This window comes from Poromitra crassiceps (assembly GCF_964638095.1).
Source record: "Poromitra crassiceps genome assembly, chromosome: 16".
In the NCBI taxonomy this organism is placed as follows: domain Eukaryota; kingdom Metazoa; phylum Chordata; class Actinopteri; order Beryciformes; family Melamphaidae; genus Poromitra; species Poromitra crassiceps.
In genome coordinates this window covers 21093552-21117086 of record NC_139645.1, presented here as the reverse complement: position 1 = coordinate 21117086, position 23535 = coordinate 21093552, and the positions used below count along the sequence as shown (strand labels likewise).

At 44.4% G+C, this 23535-nt stretch overlaps 1 protein-coding gene across 1 annotated transcript in view; it reads left to right on the top strand.

Annotated features, from left to right (window-relative positions):
• Positions 1–22307, top strand: part of LOC310791310 (protein NLRC3-like) — a 135100-nt gene extending 112793 nt beyond the window's left edge. The window contains exons 6-12 of the mRNA XM_083653001.1: positions 967–1067; positions 9472–9705; positions 9795–11598; positions 14226–14399; positions 15111–15284; positions 19662–19705; positions 19962–22307. Coding sequence (XP_083509127.1) covers positions 967–1067; positions 9472–9705; positions 9795–11598; positions 14226–14399; positions 15111–15284; positions 19662–19705; positions 19962–20506 — 3076 coding nt within the window. The 3' untranslated portion in view covers positions 20507–22307. The remainder of the gene's footprint in view (positions 1–966; positions 1068–9471; positions 9706–9794; positions 11599–14225; positions 14400–15110; positions 15285–19661; positions 19706–19961) is intronic.
• Positions 22308–23535: the final 1228 nt, after the last annotated feature.

The window sequence follows — 23535 nt, the reverse complement described above, 5'->3', positions numbered from 1 at the left end:
AGAATGCAGATTTAGTGACAGATTTTATGTGAGATTTGAAGGAGAGGGTTGGGTCAAGCAGGACCCCCAGGTTGCGGACTTCTGAGGAGGGGCAGATGGAGCAGCCGTCGATGGAGAGGATGAGGTTGCTGACTTTGTGTAGAGTGGACTTGGGTGCAATTACTATGAGTTCCGTTTTATTGCTATTTAGTTTGAGGAAGTTGGTGGTCATCCAGTTTTTAATTTCACGGAGGCAGGTGATGAGGGAGAGGGGGGGCTGGGGAGCAGAAGGTTTGGTGTGGATGTATAGCTGGGTGTCATCGGCGTAGCAGTGGTAGCTGAGTCCATGTTTCCTGATGATGTGGCTGAGGGGAAGGAGGTAAGTGGTGAAGAGGAATGGACCGAGGACGGAGCCCTGAGGGACACCTTGTCTGACTGGGGCTGAAGCAGATCGGCACCCGCCGAGGGACACGTAGTGGAGCCTGTCGGCTAGATATGACCGAAACCAGGCCAGAGGGGTTCCAGTGATGCCCAGAGTATGTTCGAGGCGGTCGAGGAGGATAGAGTGGGAAATGGTGTCGAAGGCTGCTGAGAGGTCGAGGAGGACAAGGACCTTATGTGGCTAGTAGCACCACGTTGTAATACTCATGTCGAATATATATCATTAACTGAGGATGAAGACAAAATGTTGCATGTCCTCCTCTCTCTCTCTCTCTCTCTCTCTCTCCCATTCCTGTCTCACTATCTCTGTCAATAAAGCATGAACATTCCTCGAATAAATCTTTAAAATTATATATATGAAATGTATAAAATTATATTACAAAATCCCTCAAACTACATGTATCATTTATCGATATAACACTGAGGAAAAAATTTGGAATTGAAAACAATATGGGTTTACAGATTATGTACAATATTGCAGCTTTTCAGAAAATCCTTGTCCTTGTCTTTCAATTGTCGACATTGTCAAAATCGCACAAATCTCAGCAGAGCAGAGTCTCCAGTACCCAGCTGTCTGTCTATGAAGAGTGACGGGTCTATGAGTCCTCCTCCAAACTTCAGTAAAGAACCTGGACCATCAGACACAAGTTAATTGGACTGTTATACTGTAAGCCTACCTGATGCAATATCATTAACTGAGGATTTACTTTCCTTTACTGTTACATTACACAGAGGATTGTATTCCTGAAGCAAAACTAGTTTTGCAGCAAAACACCTGAGAACTTGCGTTTTGGAATTTATACTATGTCTGTGTCCTGAACTGATTTCACTATAAAGATTTACTGATCTGCAGTGGACATCTTAACATGCAGTTTAGTGGTGGAGAGTGTTACAGCTGGTTGTCTTTGAATTAGTTTCTCTCATGTATGATTCGAATTTTAATTTGGCATCGTTATAGTGTAGGGTTTTATCATTATGCCTCCGAGCTGGAGGCTGAACTGATTCGATTTTGGTGGGCAAAGGTCAAAGTTCAAGGTCACTGTGTTCAAGGACACAAATGCCATTTCCTAGTTCGTTAACGCGATATCTCAGGAACGCCTTGACAATTTCGTGACATTTGGCTCAAACGTCCACTTGGACTCAAGGATGAACTGATTACATTTTGGTGGTCAAAGGTCAACGTCACTGTGACCTCACAAACGCCATTTTCAAGCTCGTTAGCGTGACATCTCAAGAACGCCCTTACTGAATTTCGTCACATTTGGCTAAAACTTCCATTTGGACTCAAGGATGAACTGATTCGATTTTGGTGGTCAAACGAACATCACCTGGACGACTGTTCCATGACACGATAGCCCTGTACATGACAGCCTTCTTCATGTAGTTGGACTTTGGTCGTGTTAAAGTCATCTGTCCACCACTTGCCCCTCTGGTGGAGTGTGTATGAATATTTGAACTATAAATTATGGATGGTGAAAAAAAAATATTTTCCCCTGACTGTCAACGAATGCTCATTATTCGATCATTAACTGAATTAACCGACAAGATTAAAATGTAGTTATAGTCTAATGCATTCCCCAGGCTGGCGAAGTTGGCGTAACACTTATTCACGCTGCCCATGCGGTACGGAGTGTTTCAGCAGATGACATCCAGGCTGCAGGGCACACTGATGATGTAGGCTACAGTATATGTGTGTCTGTCAGCACATGTGGAGGAGGAGCAGCAGGCGAGATGCAGGCCCGTATCTAGCCTGCCACACTAGGGTGGGCTGGTAGGGGGCAACTTTGGCGGTAGGTTGCCAGAGGTTGTGGGTTCGGGGATGGGGATTAAATTGCATTATATTCAGTGGCGCTGGAAGTACTTTTAGGTAGGAATGGACTCTCGGTGCTGGCTGCAAGGGCAGCGCCGAAGAAAATTTGACGTTTTTTGGACTTTCATCCAAGAATATTTCATTTTAAATTAACATTAGGATTATACTGTTGTGATGTCATAATTCAGTATCTTCTCCTTTTCTCACTCACTTTCATGTAACCACCTGCTCTCCCTTTAGTCGTTTTACACTACAACAGACAGCAACACAGGCATAAACACTGAACCAAATTGTTCCAGTAGGAGTCACCATTCTGTTTTGGGTCACCAAACTGTAAGTAGGAACTTTCACTCAGGTGACAGGCCAGTGTTTACATTATTATTGTCAAAACTATTAGCAAACATGTACAAACTAACTATTTACAAAACTATTGCTATTTCCAAGACGTTTAGTCTTATTCAAATTCAAACTGAAAAGTGACAAAGAAAACTACTTTGAAAGCAGATTGACTTACCCTAAAAATAAATAAAAAATACTTCATCTAGTTTAAAATAATCAACTCCATAACATTTATTTTCATTGGATGATCTTATTTCTCAAATCAAATTAAAGACTAGTGCAGTGAGACTTAACCATAGCTAAAAACTATTTGCCATTTAGCCTTCAAACCTATATTTACAAGACTTTTAGTCTTATTGAAATTAAAACTTTGAAAGCAGATTGACTTTGTTACCCTAACAAATAAATGACAATCCTTCATCCATAGTTTAAAATAATCAACTCCATAATATTCTTTGCATTGGATGAGCTTATTTCTCAAATCAAATTAAAGCTATAACTACAACTGTTAGGTGCCCTAAACTAACTAACCCAGTGGTCTCCAACCTTCGGGTCGCGACCCTAAGCGCGGTCGCCTGGAATTCAAAAAGGGAGATACAATTTTTTTTTTTTTAATAATAATAATTAATTAATATAATAGTTAATTAATTAATTTTTGGGTGGGCATAGCCCACCCCTGCCCCCCCCTAGAATCGGCCCTGGCGAGATGTCTCCTCACCTGTAAAGACCTTAGTCTGAAATAAACTAGTTGTGGTGCCATTGTGTGCGACTGCAGGGGTAAACAAAACACAGCACAAAAAAAAACCTCCGTGCACTGTGTTTTGTGTGCAATGAAGCGCTCTCAACATGATTTCAAAGCTTTCACACACGTCCTGTGTGAACGCCGCCTTAATCTGCATACAGTGCTTTTCTCCTCCATTCATTCATTCAGCCCCTCCCCTCCCCTCTCAGTGTGTTCACAATAACAACACTGAGAAACAATATCTAGGAATAAGGTGGATAGGTTATTATGCAGTGATTTAAGCCCATTTGAGCCCAATTGGGTTGTATGTGGCCTGTGAACTAAAATGAGTTTGACACCCCTGATTCTAGATAGTATTGACAAATCGTGTCATTTAATTTACTATTTAAACACAAGGGCCTCTATCTTCCCAAAAGCGCTAATTTAGCGTTTGCGCTCAACCCCTATGTGACATTAGGCTTTTTTTGGCCTTTTTTGGCTAGGTAGGTTTTTTCACATTGTTAGAAATGTGCTTTAAATTGCTCTAAATCCGATGAACCTTGGCTGGGGGGGGGAGTTGGTGCTTATATCAAGGATCTGAAAAGTTGAATACCTACAGGCATTCCTGGCCCCGGGAAAATACAAATGAAAATTAAAATCACGTGAGTATCATCAGTGTCCAAAAATGGTTAAGTCATTTTCCCATTAAGAACCATTATAAACTGCAAAAAAGTGCTATTTTTGGGCCCCGAGACACTTTTTACAAAAATTATTTTTTTAACGCCTTCCTCCAGACTTTTTGGACTTAAGGCTTCAACATTTTAGTTTTTAGTATTTTTCAGCAGCTTGCAACATTTTCTCATGTTTTGCAGGCAATTTTGCTATAGCTAAAAAAATAAAAATAAATAAAACTGCAGGTACAGAGATAAAACTGGTAATTCTCACCTCACTCTCTTCATACACACACACACACACACACACACACACACGCACACACACACTGCTGCAGGGCCCGCCCCTGGCCCGCCCACCCCGCCCCTGGCCCGCCCACCCCGCCCCCCGACGCGCCTGTGAGTGGCAGGCGAACCTGCCACTTTTGCACTGATGCAAAATCCACCTGCCAGAGATGTGGGAAGCAGCCCTGCTCTGCCCATCCTGCACACACACACACACACACACACACACACACACACACACACACACACACACACACACACACACACACACACACACACACACACACACACACACACACACACACACACACACACACGTCCCTACAAAACGTTGATGTCATGAGAAAACTTGAGCTGACTTTGATCTCGTTCACGGAATAAAAACATTGCGGGGTCATTGCGGGGTGATCGCCGGCCTGCAAAGAGCCGCTCATGTGCGAAAAACAAAACAAAACAACAAAAGTCTGCAAGCCCTGGGAACCTGGCATTTTGTTTAGACAGGTGCACCCTTGGCCGAATCCATAAATATGTGTCGGTGTGGCGGCCGGCGGGTGGTCATTTCTCATCCTGCCAACAACCTGCCAACATGACGCACCGACCAGCCGCCCGTGAATCCACCGATACCTCTGACCCCGATTGGGACGAGGGCATGGAGGTCTCGCACCCTGGATCCTCCGCTCCAAGCTCAATGGAGAGCAGCCCCGAGCATGCTGCTCCTGGGCCTGCAGCCTCCCCCGAGGAGGAGGAGGACAGCGAGTGGGACAGTGACTCTGCTTCAGGAACAGAGGGAGAGGGAGAGGATCCCACATACAAGCCTGGGTCCAATACCTCGTCCTCGGATGAGGGAGAGGGCGAGGCGGCTCCCGCTGCAGCTGCACCGGCTCCCGCTGCAGCTGCACCCCGTGCGGCGGGAGTGTGGCTCTCACAACCTGCCAAAGAATGGCTCGGTAAAGACGGGACAGCCTGGTTTCCCCAGCCCCACCCGGTGCCTCGACCAGCTCCAGCAGGGGTACCGCGCCCCGGGGCAACACTATATGCCATCTCGCGTATAACCACAATAGTGTCCACATTTGGACTCTTCATCACGGAGCCGATGGTGGACAACATCGTCACCATGACCAACAGATGGGTTCACAGGTAATTAGCCTACCTAATTTTATTTCTATTGTAGCCTATTTGTAGTAGGCTATTGTATTTATTGTACTGTTATTCTTATTATTATGTTACATTATAAGGAATGCTGAATACAATTATACACAATGAATGATATAGCCTATATTGTATCTTGTAGATCATCAGGATGGCCCCAGCATCAGTGGCAGGAGCTGGACCATAACGAACTCATGGCCTACATAGGGCTGCTGATCTTGGCCGGTGTGTATCGGTCGAGAGATGAAGCAACCTTATCGTTATGGGACCAATACACCGGTCGGCCAATCTTCCGGGCCACGATGTCCCGTGGCAGGTTCCACGCCATAAATAGAGCCATCCGTTTCGACGACAAAGAGGTCCGGGAGGCGCGGATGGCTGGCCGGGCAGGGAAGCTTGCTCCCATTCAGCCTCTGTGGGGGCAATGGGTGGAGCGGCTCCCCATGCTTTACAACGCCGGGGAGCACGTCTGCATAGACGAGCAGCTCATGGCTTTCAGAGGCCACTGCCCCTTTCGGCAGTTTATGCCGTCCAAACCGGCGAAGTACGGGATCAAGTTCTGGGCGATGTGTTGCTGCACCACCAGCTATGCACGGCACATGCAACTATACACGGGGAAGCCGGCTGGGGCTGCCCCTGAGAAACAGCAGGGCCAGCGAGTGGTCCTGGACCTGACGGCGCATCTGGAGGGGGGCACCGTGACGGTGGACAATTTTTTTACCACCTACAACCTGGGGAAGCTGCTGTGGAAGAGGAGGATTGGCCTCCTCGGCACAGTCCGCAATAACAAGCCGGAGCTGCCCCCCATCATCCTCCGTGCTGCCGCGCGAGAGCGAGCTCCACTGAGCTCCCAATTCGCCTTCACTGCTTCACACACCGCCGTCTCCTACGTCCCGAAAAAGCACAAAAATGTGACCCTGCTCAGCACGGTCCACGGGGAGGCGGAGGTGAGCCAGGAGAGCCACAGAAAGCCACAGATCATCCTGGACTACAACAAGAGGAAGGGGGCCGTGGACCATCTGGACCAAGTATGTATAATAATAATAATAATAATAATAATAATAATAATAATAATAACTAGGCTATATTTATTCTGACTGGATTTATGTGATTGTTGCTTTTATGAGGAGTAGTCTATTCATTTTTCTTTGTCCCTTTTCCCTCCAGTCCCTGGCCGCTTACTCCTGTAAGCGGAAGACTCGCCGCTGGCCGCTGGCTGTCTTCAGCAACATGATAGACGTCAGCGGCTTCAACGCCTATGTCCTCTGGGTGGGGGTGAACCCCACCTGGGAGATAGCACGAAAATGTTTGCGCAGGCGGCTCTTTCTGCAACAGCTGGGGAAGGAGCTGGTGATTGCTCATATTGCAGAGAGAGAGAGGCTGCCGCAGGAGAGCGCTGCGGCTCGTCTGGTCCTGGAGGCACGCCAGTACGCTGCTGCTGCAGCAGGGCCCGCCCCTCGCCCGCCCACCCCGCCCCCCCCGCGCCCGCCCACCCCGCCCCCCCCGCGCCCCGACGTGCCTGTGAGTGGCAGGAAAACCTGCCACTTTTGCACCACGGAGCCAAAGTCCAGGGTCACCACCACCTGCTACAGATGTGGCAGGCCCACATGCAAGCAGCATGGAGCACTGCTCTGCCCATCCTGTTGCTGAACTGAACTCTCTCACACACACACACACACACACACACACACACACACACACACACACACACACACACACACACACACACACACACACACACACACACACACACACGTTGAGCTGTTAATAAATTCGTTATTTTTCAAAGTGAAGTTGCATTTCTGCTTTATTTCCAGACAAGGTAAAACAAACTTGGAAGGTGTAAGATACCCTTATCACAGGGCCATTTTGTGTTGAAAAGGCAGGGTAAACATTTGTAAGCAATTTAGCAAAAAAAAAAAAAAAAAAAAAAAAAACTCCCCTCTGGAGCTCCAGGGCAGGGCACTCCATACTGCAGTGAGTGCCCAGAAAGGACTCTCCTAAGTGACCAAAAATGGTCAACGAGAGGGTCTAAAGCAACTCACGTTTTTTTTTTTTTAAATTGACACTGCGTCAAAAATAAAAGAGGAACAAACACAATGTTGGTGCCAAATTTTACATATACCCCTTGAGTGTTAATCCCACCCAAAAACTTTGGGTGGGAATTGTATTTTGTGGGAAATTGTGGAAAGCTGAAACAAACAGAAAGCATTTTCAAAACAAAGTGGCTTATAAAGGGTTAAAATTCTGAAAATGTATAAACATTTGGGTATGTATGATGTCATCTGAGGGTATAAGGTTTGGCAAACACAAAAAAAATAAAAAAAAACTAAAAAAATGCACCAATCTTACGTTAACATATTGAGTGACCAAAAATGATCTATTGACATTCACGCATACTAATTATTAATGTCACATAGGGGTTAACGCTGTGCGCAATGCAAATTGGGGGTGGACACAAGCGCATGCCTGTGATAATTGTACTGGGCATTGGCTGCCACAAGCCAAAGCAGGCGTTTCAGCACTGAAATGTGGTGATAGATGGCATTATGCTATTGTCAGCAGTAGGGATGTTCATTTTGAAAATTTTCCAAAATCGATAATCGGTGAGAATTAACGATCAATTATCGATTATCGATTTTATTAATACTTAGAAAATTTTCAATATTTTCATTTTTTTTTTTTTTTTTTTCCAACAAAATGAATGCCTATGGCAGAAAATACGAAAGACAACGTGTTCTCCTCAATGAACTCTTTATTTCAATGTGTCTCCTCTCCAACACTGCTGTCCCCGGCGCATGCCGGTGTGAATTTCTCATGTTTAAAACAGTTTTGTTGGCACAAAGGCCCGTGCCCAGCCAGAAAACTAGAGACTATATGAAGCTCCACCTCACGTTAGTCGGCTGTGCAATGGAGTGGGGCGAGGAGGAATGAATTCCACCCAAACCTAGTCCAAAAAAAAAAAAAAAAAAATTATAATTAAAAAATCGATCCAAATGCCACAGGATCGATTCCAATCCTTAACGATCGATTATCGATTTTCGATAATTGATGAACATCCCTAGTCAGCAGCGCGCAATTACTTTGCGCTAAGAGCTTTGAAAAGGACCTCTTACGCGCAAATACCTCTCTGCACTGGGTTGCGCACCATGATCTCCATGCAGCGCCAGCGCAGAGCAAGTAAAATCCCCTTTGGATATGTCATTACGCACAGCCTTGTCATGCCAGGACATCAAATTATGCTGCTAAAATTGGGTATTAGCAGATAATTCAGTGAGGCAATCAACTATAACTCACTGAGAAACTTTTATCACATTGCAAAGAGTGAAATGAATTGAGAAAACTTGTTGGACAATGAACACAGGCTATTTACCTTCATAACCACCCGGAGGGTCATTGGCACCACAGACGATCTGTCAATAAGCTCTCTCTGTCCTCGCACGAGTGAGTACACTCTATTACGCATGGAGAGAATTACAGCATATTGCATGCAGCGAGGCAGCCTCGCGCAAACAGCCATTGCGAGACGGGAATCTGATTGGTTTTGATTGACGTAATGCCCAGCCTTGCCTGGCCACGCCTGTGAATAATTCTGGTAGTTAAGACCGCCCAAATCCCGTTTGCGCAGGCATTTTGAGGTGCAGATGATTTTGGCACGGCTCTAATTTGCGCTTGCGACAGGTGCCGTGAACTTTTCCGCATCCCGGCATCTGCATCCCCAACATATTTCGGGGCTGTTTTAACTTAGAAATCAGGGAGGTCACGTCTACCAGACAATTATATCACTTTTCAACCGTTACATTTCTGTATAAATCATTACAAGTAGCTCCCGTGAGGTGGGGATGCTTTTTTTCCTCTGCTGAGCGGGGGAGCAAAATTTGCCAGAACACCTGGCAGACGGCGCAAGGCGCAGTGCTATCTAACGTGACTTAAGGCACGTGCAAACAAGTGCGCAAGCGCTATTAGGGGATAGCGCCTGTCGGAAGATCGGGGCCAAGGTTTCCAGTGGAAACTACATTGTGCTGTCTAATGATAGCAGACATCAGTTATCATGAATTGTGTTCATCTCCACAGAGTGAGGAAGAGGAGTCCAGGTGATCTGAAGCAGCAGCTGTCCTGCTGTGCATTGTGTCATTGGGTCCTGAGGGATCCAGTCTCTACCAGCTGTGGACACAGGTTCTGCAGACAGTGCATCACCTCATACTGGGCCCAGTCCAGTTCATCAGGAGACTCCGCCTGTCCCCAGTGTGGAAAAAGGGCCAGAACAAGATCTGGACTGCAGACACCCGGTCCAACCAGCATTGCACAATGTAAGAGTGTCTACTGTTCTCACTATTTCTAAAACCAGGAAACAACAGCATATCTGTTAAACACTTGTTTACTCTTTCTTCTCTTCCAGTGGACAGTGTTTTGCAGGAGGTTTTAGACGAGCATAAGATCATTCTGATAATGAGATGTGAATTTGTGACAGAAGGAACAGAAGGAACAGCTGAAGCAGGAATTGGAACTCCCCTCAATAGGATCTACACTGCACTCTACATCACAGTGGGACAGAGTGAAGAGGTTAATACCCAACATGAGGTGTGGCAGCTGGAGACGGCATCCAAGATGGAGACTCTCCATGACACTCAGATCAAGTGCCATGACATCTTTAAACCCTTACCTGACCAAGAGACACACATCAGAGTAGTTCTGACGAATGGTGTTGCTGGCATTGGAAAAACCTTCTCAGTGAAGAAGTTCACTCTGGACTGGGCAGAGGGCTTGGAAAATCAAGACATCAGTCTTGTGATTCTGCTTTCATTCCGGGAGCTGAACTTAATCAGAGATGAGCAGTACAGCCTTCTCATGCTGCTCCATGTTTTCCATCCAACCTTACAGATGGTCACCGCTGATAAGCTCTCTGTCTGTAAAGTTGTGTTCATCTTTGATGGCCTGGATGAAAGCAGACTTCCATTGGATTTCCACAACAACGAGGTGGTGTCTGATGTCACACAGGTATCATCAGTAGATGTGCTGTTGACAAACCTCATCAAGGGGAATCTGCTTCCCTTGGCTCTTCACTGGATAACTTCCAGACCTGCAGCAGCCAATCAGATCCCTCCTACATGTGTTGACAGGGTAACAGAGGTACGAGGGTTCACTGATCTCCAGAAGGAGGAGTACTTCAGGAGGAGATCCACTGATGAGGAGCTGTCCAGCAGAATCATCTCACACATCAAGGCATCCAGGACCGTCCACATCATGTGCCACATCCCAGTCTTCTGTTGGATCACTGCTACAGTTCTGGAGCACATGTTGACAGCAGACCAGAGAGGAGAGCTGCCCAAGACCCTGACTGAGATGTACTCACACTTCCTGCTGGTTCAGACTGAGAGGAAGAAGCATAAGTATGATGAGAGCCATGAGATGAGTCAACAGCAGCTGATGGAGACTGACAGGGATGTTCTTCTGAAGCTGGGGAAGCTGGCGTTTGATCATCTGGAGACAGGCAACCTCCTGTTCTACCAAGAAGAGCTGGAGGAGTGTGGTCTTGATGTCAGAGAGGCCTCAGTGTTCTCAGGAGTGTGCACAGAGATCTTCAAAAGAGAGTGTGTGCTCTTCCAGAAGACGGTCTACTGCTTTGTCCATCTGAGCATCCAGGAGTTTCTCGCTGCAGTCTACATGTTCCACTGTTACACAAACAGGGCAGAGAACGTACTGAGCACATTCCTGGGAAAAGACTGGGGTAAATGTGATCAATCCCAGGATGTCCTCCTGAAGAAAGTCTTGGTCAAAGCCCTGAAGAGTGAAAATGGCCACCTGGACCTCTTTGTCCGCTTCCTTCATGGTCTCTCACTGGAGTCCAGCCAGAGTCTCTTAGGAGGCCTGCTGGGTCAGACAGAGAGCAGTCCAGATAGCATTCAGAGAACCATCAGCACCCTGAAAAAGATGAACACTGCCAATACATCTCCTGACAGAAGCATCAACATCTTCCACTGTTTGATGGAGATGAATCACCACTCAGTACATCAGGAGATCCAAGAGTTCATGTCAAAGAACAAGTCAAAGAAGAAACTCTCTATGGTCCATTGCTCAGCTCTGGCCTACATGCTGCTGATGTCAGAGAAGCTTCTGGACGTGTTTGACCTGAAGGTGTACAACACATCAAACGAGGGACGAATCAGACTGATGCCAGCTGTGAGGAACTGCAGAGAGGCTCGGTTAGTCCTGATGTGAATATTAACATTATCTACAGTGTAGTTACCTTCACACCTGATGCCATAAGAACTACAATAACGATACAGTATGTAGTTCCTTCAACATAACACAGTATAAAAGTGCTGTTCTACATAGCAGTGGTATACAGTGTTGGGCGTAACACATTACAAAGTAATGTGCTATTGTAATCATGTTACTTTTTCTTGTAACAGAGTAAAAGTAAGGCATTACTGTTTAGTGTTGGGCAATCTTGACCTAAATTACATCGTCCTATCGTCACACGTTGAGATCGCCGGATGCACGATGCCATCGCCCCCCTGCCCTGTGTGTGTGTGTGTGTGTGTGTGTGTGTGTGTGTGTGTGTGTGTGTGTGTGTGTGTGTCAGCAGTGGCTGCCTGGCGGGCAGAGGTTTGTGAATGCAGTGAATAAATGCTACTATTGTACATTTGAACATGTTTCTGATGTCCGCAATGAGCCTCGTTTTAATTATAATATGTAATATTTAATTACAAACCTGTTTGCTGTTGCTTGTCCTTTGATCTGCATCTCCCATCTTCTTTCTTTTCTCTCTCGTCCTCCACATGTTGCAGCATGTGAGGCATAAATGATCTGACCACTTGTCCTTATACTTTCAAACGTTAATTTGATGAACTGGGAGTGGGTGAATTTGTCAATTCAATCTGACGTTCTACACTAAATGAGTGTGCGGCTGTTCAAAGAAATGTTGACTTTACACACGGTTCAGTTTGTGCCAGAGTGCGATCTGGCACTCAATTTATTAACGCACCTTGTTGTTATACTCATTTGCCTATGACAGCCAGCCGCCCGCTCCTAAACACATGTTGGCTGCTGAGTCTCTTCCAAGTTATGCGAATAAACATTCACAAAATAGTGTTCTTAAAATATTTGAACACTCAAAAAATATTCTCCAATTTCGAGCAACGGCTCACTTTTAAAAGTCTGTCTGCTCGGTGTGACAATATCACTGCATCATGTTCACATTAACATTATTAGTATCTTATCTTTAATCACATACATAACATTACTCTTATGGAGCTGAGCACAGAGTAAAGTTCTGGTGAGCAGGTCAGGTGACATGTGGAGAACGAGAGAGAGAAAAAGAAAAGAGATGAGATGAGACAGATCAAAGGACAAGCGACAGCAAACAGGTTTCTAATTATAGATTTTAATAACGAGGTTCATTGTGGACATCAGAAACATGTTTAAATGTACAGTAGTAGCATTTATTCACTGTGTTCACATAACTCTGCCCACCAGGCAGCCATTGCTGTCACACACACACACACACACATGGGGAGGTTGTCTTTCTGTTTGAAATTTTGAATTTGGCCCCTCCTCTCGTCGCTGTCGTCACTCTCGTCATGTTGCCAGGTATCCCAGCATGCTTCAGAAGGTGATGACAGGGGGGCACGGTGGTGCAGTGGTAAGCGCTGTCCCCTCACAGCCAGAAGGTCCTGGGTTCGATTCCTACCTGGGACGCTGTGAGCGCTGAAGGAATGTGTGCCCGTCCGCATGTCCTCGAGTGCCCACCGCCCGGGTGGGGTCGTCAAAAGGGCCTTTCTGTGTGGAGTTTGCATGTTCTCCCTGTGCCCCCTGGGGGTTTCCTTCATATAGGAACCCTTCACCAAAACATGCAATATCCTGGTTGCTGATGTGGTGCCTCCTCTGGTCGTTAGGGGCGCCTGTTCGGAGGGAGGGGAACTCGTTGGAATAGCGTGATCCTCCCACGTGCTATGTCCTACCGGTGAAGCTTCCCCTGTCAGGTGAAAAGAAGCGGCTGGCTAACTGCCCATGTCTCGGAGGAAGCATGGAGCCTGTTTCGGCTCTCCCCAGATCGACAGAGGGTGGAGCATCAACCAGGATAAATAAATAAAAAATTTGCACTAATACAAAATTAGCACTAATAAAAATGGGATAAAAAAAATCGGGGGGAAAAATATATATATAAAAAAAGAAGGTGATGACAGACACATCTAATATACAATGAGACTGCGACTTCAGGCGACTTTAGCTGTGCTGGTGTGTATCGGCTGTTAGGCTGTAACACAAAAACAATGTAATGAGTAGGGTAACTAATTACTTTTCACTGGAATAATAACTAAAGTGGTCCATTACTTTTAAGAAGAGTAACAAGAATGTGTAATTTAATTCGCCTGTTTATTCCAAAGATTACAATTACAATTTTCATTTTTATCACAACAGACAGCAGTATTTTCTAGTGGACAATTACAGTTAGTATTACATGATGGTGGTGGTGGTTGTTGTTTAAAGCTACAGGAGTGTCATGTTAATCCTGTGTTGAATTTGAAATTACCTGCCTGTGAAGCTTAGGCTATGTTTTTTTTTTACAATTTACAGAACGTCTGTCTTGTAATTGTATGTATTTAATGTATTCTATCCTGGTTTGTTTCTGCTGATATTAGACGTTCAGCAATCAACACTTTTTGAAACTTCAACTTCTATAATGCAAATTATTGTCATTATTATCATTACTACTACTACTACTACTGGTGGTGGTAGTATTAGTATGCTGTGTATGTTTTGATTGGTATGCTTAATCTCAGCTCTGCTTATAATAACTAATCTTACATTAAATCTGTGATCACAGACTTTATTACTGTGGACTCTCAGAGACTCACTGTGAAGTCCTGGCCTCAGCTCTGAAGTCCAACCCCTCCCATCTGAGAGAGCTCGACCTGAGTAACAACAAGATGTCAGATTCAGCAGTGAAGCTGCTCTTTGCTGGACTTGAGAGTCCACACTGTCAACTGGAAACTCTCAAGTAAGATCAGTTTATGTCTGTTGATTTGACACTTCTCCAAACTAAGGTCTATGTGCTCTCAAAACAGGTCAGTATCTCTGACTCTGTAAGGGTTGAACCTGCAAGTTTCACATCTCAGATGCTGATAAAACAAATCATACACAGCAGTTGACCTCAAGCCTCATGCTTTGACATCTTCAGCTGGTTCAGAATAGAGCAACAGCAACTATGATTTGAACCAGTAGTCAGGTAACGTCATGATATCCACAATGTGTCATCCCTCCACTCGTTATCAGTTAATTCATGTTACAATTTTACTGAGCACATTTAAAGTAGTTTTGTCCTGAATTACACTGTGGACCTCATACAGTAGTTCCCAATGAGTTGTGAGCCAGCTGAGATGTTTGGATCTGTCTGACTTTCCTTGTCTAGACTCAAGGGTTCCATCAGGCCATCAGGGCTCTTGGACTGTCTGGAAAAGCTTCCTGAGGGACTTAGTCTTAGGATTCAGTATCATCTTCTGTCTAAGGTGGCTTTGGGGTGAAGTTCCCCATCATCACTCCCTGCTGTCTTTGGCTAGCTAGGTCTACACTGCAGGGAGTGACAGGATCAGAGCCTAGACACCATACTGAACTCTGTATCTATATTTTCATTCTCAATCATCTGTTATGTGAGTTGTGTGACTGAAATGATAAAATAATAAAATGTCCTTATCTTTTCATATCCATTAAGTCTGAGTGACTGTAAGCTGTCAGAGAGAAGCTGTGAAGCTCTGGCCTCAGTTCTCAGCTCCCAGTCCTCCAGTCTGAGACTGCTGGACCTGACTATGAATGACTTACAGGACTCTGGAGTGAAACTGTTCTATGCTGCCATGGAGAGTCCAGACTGTAGATTGAAAAATCTCAGGTCAGTATTCCTGATACAACTGTTCAACAGTCCAACATTTAAATTATGTTGCACATCAATGTCAGTGAAGATAACTGACCTCTGTAGGAGTGTCCTGTTGTGTTTCCAAAGCAGCTGAGATACCAACATCACAATCATGACTGAGCCTCAGACACCACTTAGCCAATTTGAACTAAGATTAGTTTCTATCCTCTGAGAGAATATTTCATGATCTCCTCTCCTTACTGCCTCTGTTGTTGAAACCTAAAGTAAAGAACTTGTCACTTTGATGTAACAATATCACATTTCTCAGTACAGTACAGGATGATATCTACAGAAATAGTTATGGTATTTCACTATATTCTTATTTTCCCCCCTTTAATTAAATGTATGTGTCATTGGTGGAGTGCTATTTGTGTCCAGGTTTTTGTGAACTTTTCACTTTCTATTGTTATTTTTACATGCTTTGGTAATATTGCTTGCTTGTGAACTGCCCGGCATGCCACACACACACACGCACACGCACACGCACACACACACACACACACACACACACACACACACACACACACACACACACACACACACACACACACACACACACACACACACACACACACACACACACACACACGAGACACACAAGAGAGCAAGTTGATCATTTCTTTTCATTTAATTTTTTCATTTAATTATTTAATGTGACTCATTGACCATGATCACATGGTATGGAGCACAACCAAAACATACAAAAACAATATACAATGGCACACGGCATGGCTAGTGCATATGTCATTTAAACAGAGGCAGGACATTCTTCAAAAAAGCACCTAATTTACACATAACTTTTGGTCTGTCTGATTGTAGTAGTAAGATCAGTTTAAACATAGATGGACGAGTTAAATAATATCTGGGTAAATATAACTCTCTGAAATTCAAAATAATTACATTCTTGCATTCAAACAAAATATGATACTCGTCTCCCACACAGTTGTCACTACAGAGGTTACAGATCCTCATACTTCTATGCAGTCCTTTATATCTACCAACAACCTTGGGGATTCTGGTGTTTTTAACCCTGAAGTTACAGATTGCATGTCTATGCCTTTGGTTTACATACAGCAGATCATTTTCCAGTTTGAGTTCTTTTTTTAATTCTACGTACAAGTCACATGATGTCATGCTTCTGAGCTCACTTTGCCATTTCTGCATAAACTGATCCTTAAGACTTTGCTCAACAGTTAACTTCAACCAGTCAATGTTGTTGCACTGCTGTGTAAGCCAGAGGTAAGACAAGCCACAGTCATCCAAAATCTGTTTGACCCACACCACCCACGGTCAGGCATAGACGCCAGAGTTGTGCAAATCAAGCAGGCAGTTGTACATAATACGGCTAAGTTTGTTCTCCTTGCCTTCAATCAACCTTGCCCAGTAACTGGTCATTATTTTCTTGACAGTGACACAGAGTGGGTATCTCCCCAGCTCCCCATAGACCATATTGTTACACGCTGTCATTTTAACTTTCAAAATGTACTTGAGAAATCTGAGGTGTAGCTTTTCCAATATATACATTTTTTCAAACCCCCAAGCTTCACACGAATACAACATAACTGGTAAAACCAACTTATCAAAAAGGTCCAGTGTGATATCTACTGGTAAATCATATTTTCTGCATTTAGAAAAAAGGGCTTATGCAGCTCCTCAATGGCGATCTTAAATGATCCATTATAGTTCATAATGACACCAAGGTACTTGAAACAATTAACAATTTCTAGGTTCTCCCCATCACAATTAAACTTAAATTGATCACTGTCAATTTTTCGAGAACCAAAAACTGTGACTTTAGTTTGATCACTATTAACCTTTAATTTCCATTTCTGACAAAATTCACACATATGGTCTATTGCTTTCTGTAACCCTTCTTTTGTTGTGGACATAATAATTGTGTCATCCGCGTAAGCTGCATATAACTATCTATCTAATTTCTTAATATTTACTGTATTGGTATAAGACGTCCCCCCCTGGAAATACCTCTGAAAAAGGGGCGTGAATGTGAATGAATCAGGTGTGCGTGTGTGTGTGGGAAGGGTGGGTGGTGTGTGTGTGTGTGTGTGGGGGGTGTGTGTGCGTGTGAGAGGGGTGGGTGGGGTGTGTGTGTGTGTGCGTGTGTGGGAGGGGTGGGTGGTTTCTGTGTGTGTGTGCGTGTGTGTGTGGGGGGGGTGTGGTGTGGGGGTGGGTGGTGTGTGTGTGGGGGGAGGTGTATGTGCGTGCGTGTGTGTGAGGGGGTGGGTGGTGTATGTGTGTGTGTGCGTGTGGGGTGGGTGGTGTGTGTGCGTACATGTGTGGGGGGGTGAGTGTTGTGTGTGTGTGTGGGGGGGGGGGTGAGTTGTGTTGTGTGTGTGTGTGGGGGGGGGGGGGTGTATGTGTGTGTGCATGCGTGTGTGTGGGGGGGGGGGGTGTGGTGTATGCGTGTGTGTGTGTGTGTGTGTGTGTGTGTGTGTCTCAAACTGACAACTGGACACAGTCCTTGTATTTAGGAATTGGCCTACTGACATGACCTGAAAGTGTCCTGTATAAATGTCCTGTCATGTTTGAGGATAAGTCAGGTCCAGGAACTTCACACTTGAGCTGTCCAGTGTCCAAAAGTCCTCACCTTTCACTTGTGACAGTGTTGTTCTGTTTTGACTTGAGTTAACTGGTCTCAGTTTAATGTACCGTACTTTCCGCACTATAAGGCGCACCTGAATATAAGCCGCAGCAGCTAAATTGAATGATTGTTACATATATAAGCCGCACTGGACTATAAGCCGCAGGTGTTTTAATGTTTAAAACTGGTCAGGAGGAGGCGTAGCGCCTGCCTGTAACAGAGATCTCTGTGTCTTATCAGCGGAGACCGTTTTGAGTCCTTACCCTCATCGTCGTAACACAGCCAGTTCTCCATCTTTTGAAGCATGATGTTAGATGACAACGAGCTAGTTGTGTGGCTTAGCCTTCCAAAATGTTGCCGTTAATTTTTTAGAATGTAATACATAGAATTGGGAACGTTACATTCAATTTCATTCAGACTGTCTTTCTGGCTCAATCGCCGCCATTTTCCCCCCCGGAGCGAGGGAGGGTGGGAGGAGGGAGGGTGTTTTACAGTAGTGGCTGAGAGAGCGTAGTGGCACAGTGCTGCAACATCATCCAATCAGGGTCTCGCTCTCGTTTTTTTTTTGTGATCAAATCTTTTTATTTTCAAAACATTAAACACAAACAATACACAATACGCCAGACATAGAAAACAAATAAGACACCCCCCCCCCCCTCCCCACAAGGGTAAACAAAGAGAAACAAAAGCAAAGGGTCTCGCTCTCGTAATGTCTGTCTGTCTTGCTCTCGTTCTGTCTCTCGTACCAAAATCCATAGATTTAGGAGGTCCCCTAGTGGCCGTTAGCTGTAAAAATCCATAGATTAGCCGCACCGTTATATAAGCCGCAGAGCCGAAAAATGGGGGAAAAGCCACGGCTTATAGTCCGAAAATTACGGTAGCTGCTCTATGCAAATGATGTCATTGAACCATTTTAACAAACATTTCAGAAACAAATCACTCTTCATGATGTCAACAGAGCAATGACCTTTGTGCCCTGACATGTGACCTTTGTGCCCTGACATGTGACCTTTGTGCCCTGACATGTGACCTTTGTGCCCTGACATGTGACCTTGTGCCCCTAAAATGATGAAATTCCCACCCTGTCAGGTGATCAGTGTCACTTGGGTGGAGCTGTGCTGGGGAGGCTCGGCTACAGGCACAATGTGTCGGACATTCCTCCTGTACAACTTTCCTTTAAGGAGAATTCAGTTTTTTTTACACCCCGGACCTTATTTCCATCTTAAAATATGATGTTTTACTCACCCAGAGAACTTTGGGTTCGTTCTGATCACCATAGAAGATATTCTGCTCCAAGTAGAGCCCTGGAACTGGTCAAAACGGGTGAAAACGGGGCATACGTAGTACACACTGTAAATAACGTATTTTCTGAAACGTAGCGGTTCATATCCTCATAATATCGTCCATAAATGAATGTGAATCCGTCAATTTTCCTCCGGGCTGCTTCGGGCAGCCTCGGTTTCCTCATCCGGGGTCTGTGAATCCAACTCTTTGTGTCATTCATATGAAAACTATTTTAAATGACAATACAGACTCTTTTAGGAAAAGTCAGGTAGCAGCAGCAATGTATTTTTTAATTCAATAAAGTTATTACACATATACATTTCAAAAAGGTCAAAATGACCACTGGTCTTTCTAGTGTTTTAATGGAGGATATGAGTGGAAGTCCTTCATATTGAAGGTTCTTAAATGTTCATGTTTCCATCATCAAAGAGAATCTGCTGGTCTGACTTCTTCCCTGTTTATTCCTCCAGGGTGGAACAAGGAGTGCCAAGGTCAATACTAGGTGTGAGTAAATGTAAGTGTGTATTTTATTTAGTTTGATTCATAAAAACAAAGCAACACATTCAACTAGTGAGAAGGAAAGTGCATCTACAGCACAGTCTGTGACGTCCATTCATTCACATCCTGTGAATCAGGAAGATGGTTGACATCATGTGACATCATCAAACTGCTGAGAAATGAACTGTCAATAAATCAACAAACAAACAAACAAACAAACACATTTATTAGATGAGAAGCTGCTCCTGTAACGAGTCTTGTTGTCTCATCAGATGCCTGTGATCTCACACTGGACCCAAACACAGCAGGCAGAGAGCTCCTCCTGTCTGAAGACAACAGAAAGGTGACGTGTGTGAGAGAGGAGCAGCCATATCCTGATCACCCAGAGAGATTTGACTGCCTGGCTCAGCTGCTGTGTAGAGATGGTCTGACTGGTCGCTGTTACTGGGAGGTGGAGAGGAAAGGAAAGGTTAAGATAGGAGTGACTTACAGAGGAATCAGCAGGAGAGGACGGGGTGATGACTGTAACCTTGGAGAGAATGAAAAGTCCTGGATTCTGGACTGCGATGATCATGGTTACTATGCCATGCACAATGACAGAGTCACACATCTCCCCCGCTCCTCTCTCTCTAACAGAGTCGCAGTGTATCTTGACTGGCCTGCTGGCTCTCTGTCCTTCTACAACGTTTCCTCTGACAAACTGATTAACCTCCACACTTTCCACTCATCATTCACTGAACCACTTTACCCTGCGTTTAGGTTTGAGTTTAGGTTTGGTCCTGATGCTTCAGTGTCTCTGTGTCAGATAGAGGAGTGAGACAGAAACACACTGTGACCAAACACAGCTGCTGACATGATGCTTCACTCTGTACAGGATCACACACAAACTGCTCATGTGGATTTGAACAGCCATGATCCGTCAGTCAGTGTGAACAGAGTGCTCTGTGTGTGTGTGTGTGTGTGTGTGTGTGTGTGTGTGTGTGTGTGTCTGTGTGTGTGAGCAGCAACTGAGCTGCCAAGTCACAATTTAACCTCTTCACCAGAATCACAAATTGCCTTCTTTCTCTCTCTCTCTCTCTATCTATGCAGGCGCGCGCCGCATTGCCGCCCTCTCTCTCTACCTCTCTCTCCCTCTCCCTCCCTCCCTCTCTCTCTCTCCCTGCACTCTCTCTCCCTGCTCTCTCTCTCTCTCCCTCTCTATCTCTCTCTCTCTCTCTCTCTCTCTCCCTGCTCTCTCCCTCTCTCTCTACTCTCTCTCTCTCTCTGCTCTCTCTCTCTCTCTCACCCCTCCTGCTCTGCTCTCCTTTCTGTCTCAAAACTCCTCACATGAACGTCACCTCGCTCTTCTTCAGTGGGTAACGATCACCGTCATCGCTGCCATTTAGGTTCCTCACAGAAGGAAATATGACGCGTCGTCACGCGCAACAACAGAACGAGTCAGAGCTGTCCACGTGGAGGAGGAGAGCACGCGCTTGCAGGTGCTTCATACTGAGAGGAAATGAATGAGTAGGCGTTATCATTGAAACGTGGCTGTATGGACTGGAAGTCAGTCAGTCTAGAAAACTTTGTGGAGTCTTGATGTTTATTGATCATTAGTTTTGACGCAGTGAACCAGCAGACAGATAACAACCAACATGATCGATCTACTGTTTTATTTGTGCACGATTTGAGCAATATGCCTGCGTGCGCCACGTGTAATAATACAAACTGTCGCAGTTGGAAACCTCAAAGGAGGACAAACGCTATTAACTTATAGCCTAATTTAACATCCAAAATGTAAATCCTGCATGGTGCCATATGGCTGTTTTATTGTGAATCATTATTCTATCTGAATAGATCTTATTAGTGACATATTCTTGTTTGTTGTTTACAAGAACACACATTTTACCTTTAAAATGAAGTGAATGAGACAGAATCTAATTCTTGTTTTTCATCAGTTATGATGTGATTGACAGGTTCAAATATTCCCCCTTTGAATCTTTGTTTTTATTTGATCAATCTCACCCCTCCAAGCTAAACATCGATCTTGTTTTGTACAGGAATAAACGTTAAATGAAAAATTGCTTAGTCTGTATAGTTTTAAACAGTGTTTAGTTTAATATGTTATTATTGTTGCCTTTAAACCAGTGTATTGCTCTGTTGTTAAATAAGTTGTGAGTGATCTGATGAAAATCAAGGAAAATGTAACCTGTTGATTTACATTGCCAATTAGGCGCTGACACTCTGATTTATCAATTCATGTTAAGGATCTTGAATTATGAAAAATAAAACACAAGAAATGATCGATTTTGAATACAAGTGCAACAACATGACTTCCCATAAAAGTGGCCTAATTATAGGCCTGATGTATTTCTATGTATTTAGTCCACCACGTGGAGGGATCAATAAAAAGAGGGTTGAGCCTATACTCCAAACAATCAGGTGTCCTGAATCTGATTGATATCAAAACACATCACATCCTCAAGATACAAAAGATACTGTAAAACAAACAAGATAAACAAACAAAACAACACAAACTATAGTGCACTCAGATCCTGCCATCGTCATAATTACTGACACTGCTGTAAAAAGTTGTTGAATCAAACTCTATGAGATTGCCATATTTTTGAGGATCTGCCTTTACTCATAATAAATATTGTTCAACCTGAGACTTGAGAGTTCATTCCACCGGTGGACTATTATTACTGAGGGGTTGGATGCTTTCCAGTTTCAATCTATGCACTTCCTAGCTGCCATGTAGACACACACAGTGTGATATTATCTTAGTCACAGAGTTCCAAAATAAAGTCAATTACATGACCAAACCATATGAAAAAAATTGCCTTTTTTACAGTGCCAGCAGATAAATGGCATACTGTTCATTCTTTTGGGTATCATATAGAGTCCCTGGTGAAAAGGCTCCGCCTCTCAAGTTATAGGTTTTTATTTTAGAAACAAGTCCAGTTTTTCTTTTGAAGTGAGAAAAAAGCTTGTGACAAGTCACTGATCACAGCAAGAGGCCTGATCATCATGTCAGACAAGTCACTGATCACAGCAAGATACCTGATCATCATGTCAGACAAGTCACTCATCACAGCAAGACACCTGATCATCATGTCAGACAAGTCACTCATCATCACAGCAAGAGACCTGATCATCATGTCAGACAAGTCACTCATCACAGCAAGAGACCTGATCATCATGTCAGACAAGTCACTGATCACAGCAAGAGACCTGATCATTATGTCAGACAAGTCACTCATCACAGCAAGAGACCTGATCATCATGTCAGACAAGTCACTCATCAGAGCAAGAGACCTGATCATCATGTCAGACAAGTCACTCATCATCACAGCAAGAGACCTGATCATCATGTCAGACAAGTCACTGATCACAGCAAGAGACCTGATCATCATGTCAGACAAGTCACTCATCACAGCAAGAGACCTGATCATCATGTCAGACAAGTCACTCATCACAGCAAGAGACCTGATCATCATGTCAGACAAGTCACTCATCCAGTGGCGTGCCTGACCAAGTTGGTGCCCTAGGCAAGATTTTTGCTGGTGCCCCCCCCCCCTCCCCCAAAGAAAATATAATAAAAATTATATCGCAGCTAATCCAGCACTGCAGTGCAGGCTCAGAATCGCCCTTCCCCAGTGGCGCTGGAAGTACTTTTAGGTAGGGGGTGCTGTAAGGAAGGGTCTCTCGGTGCTGCCCGCGAGGGCAGCGCCGAAGAAAATTTTACGTTTTTTGGACTTTCCATATTTAGAAGAATATTTTATTTTAAATTAACATTAGGATTATACTGTTGTGATGTCATTATTCAGTATCTTCTCCTTTTCTCACTCACTTTCATGTAAGCAC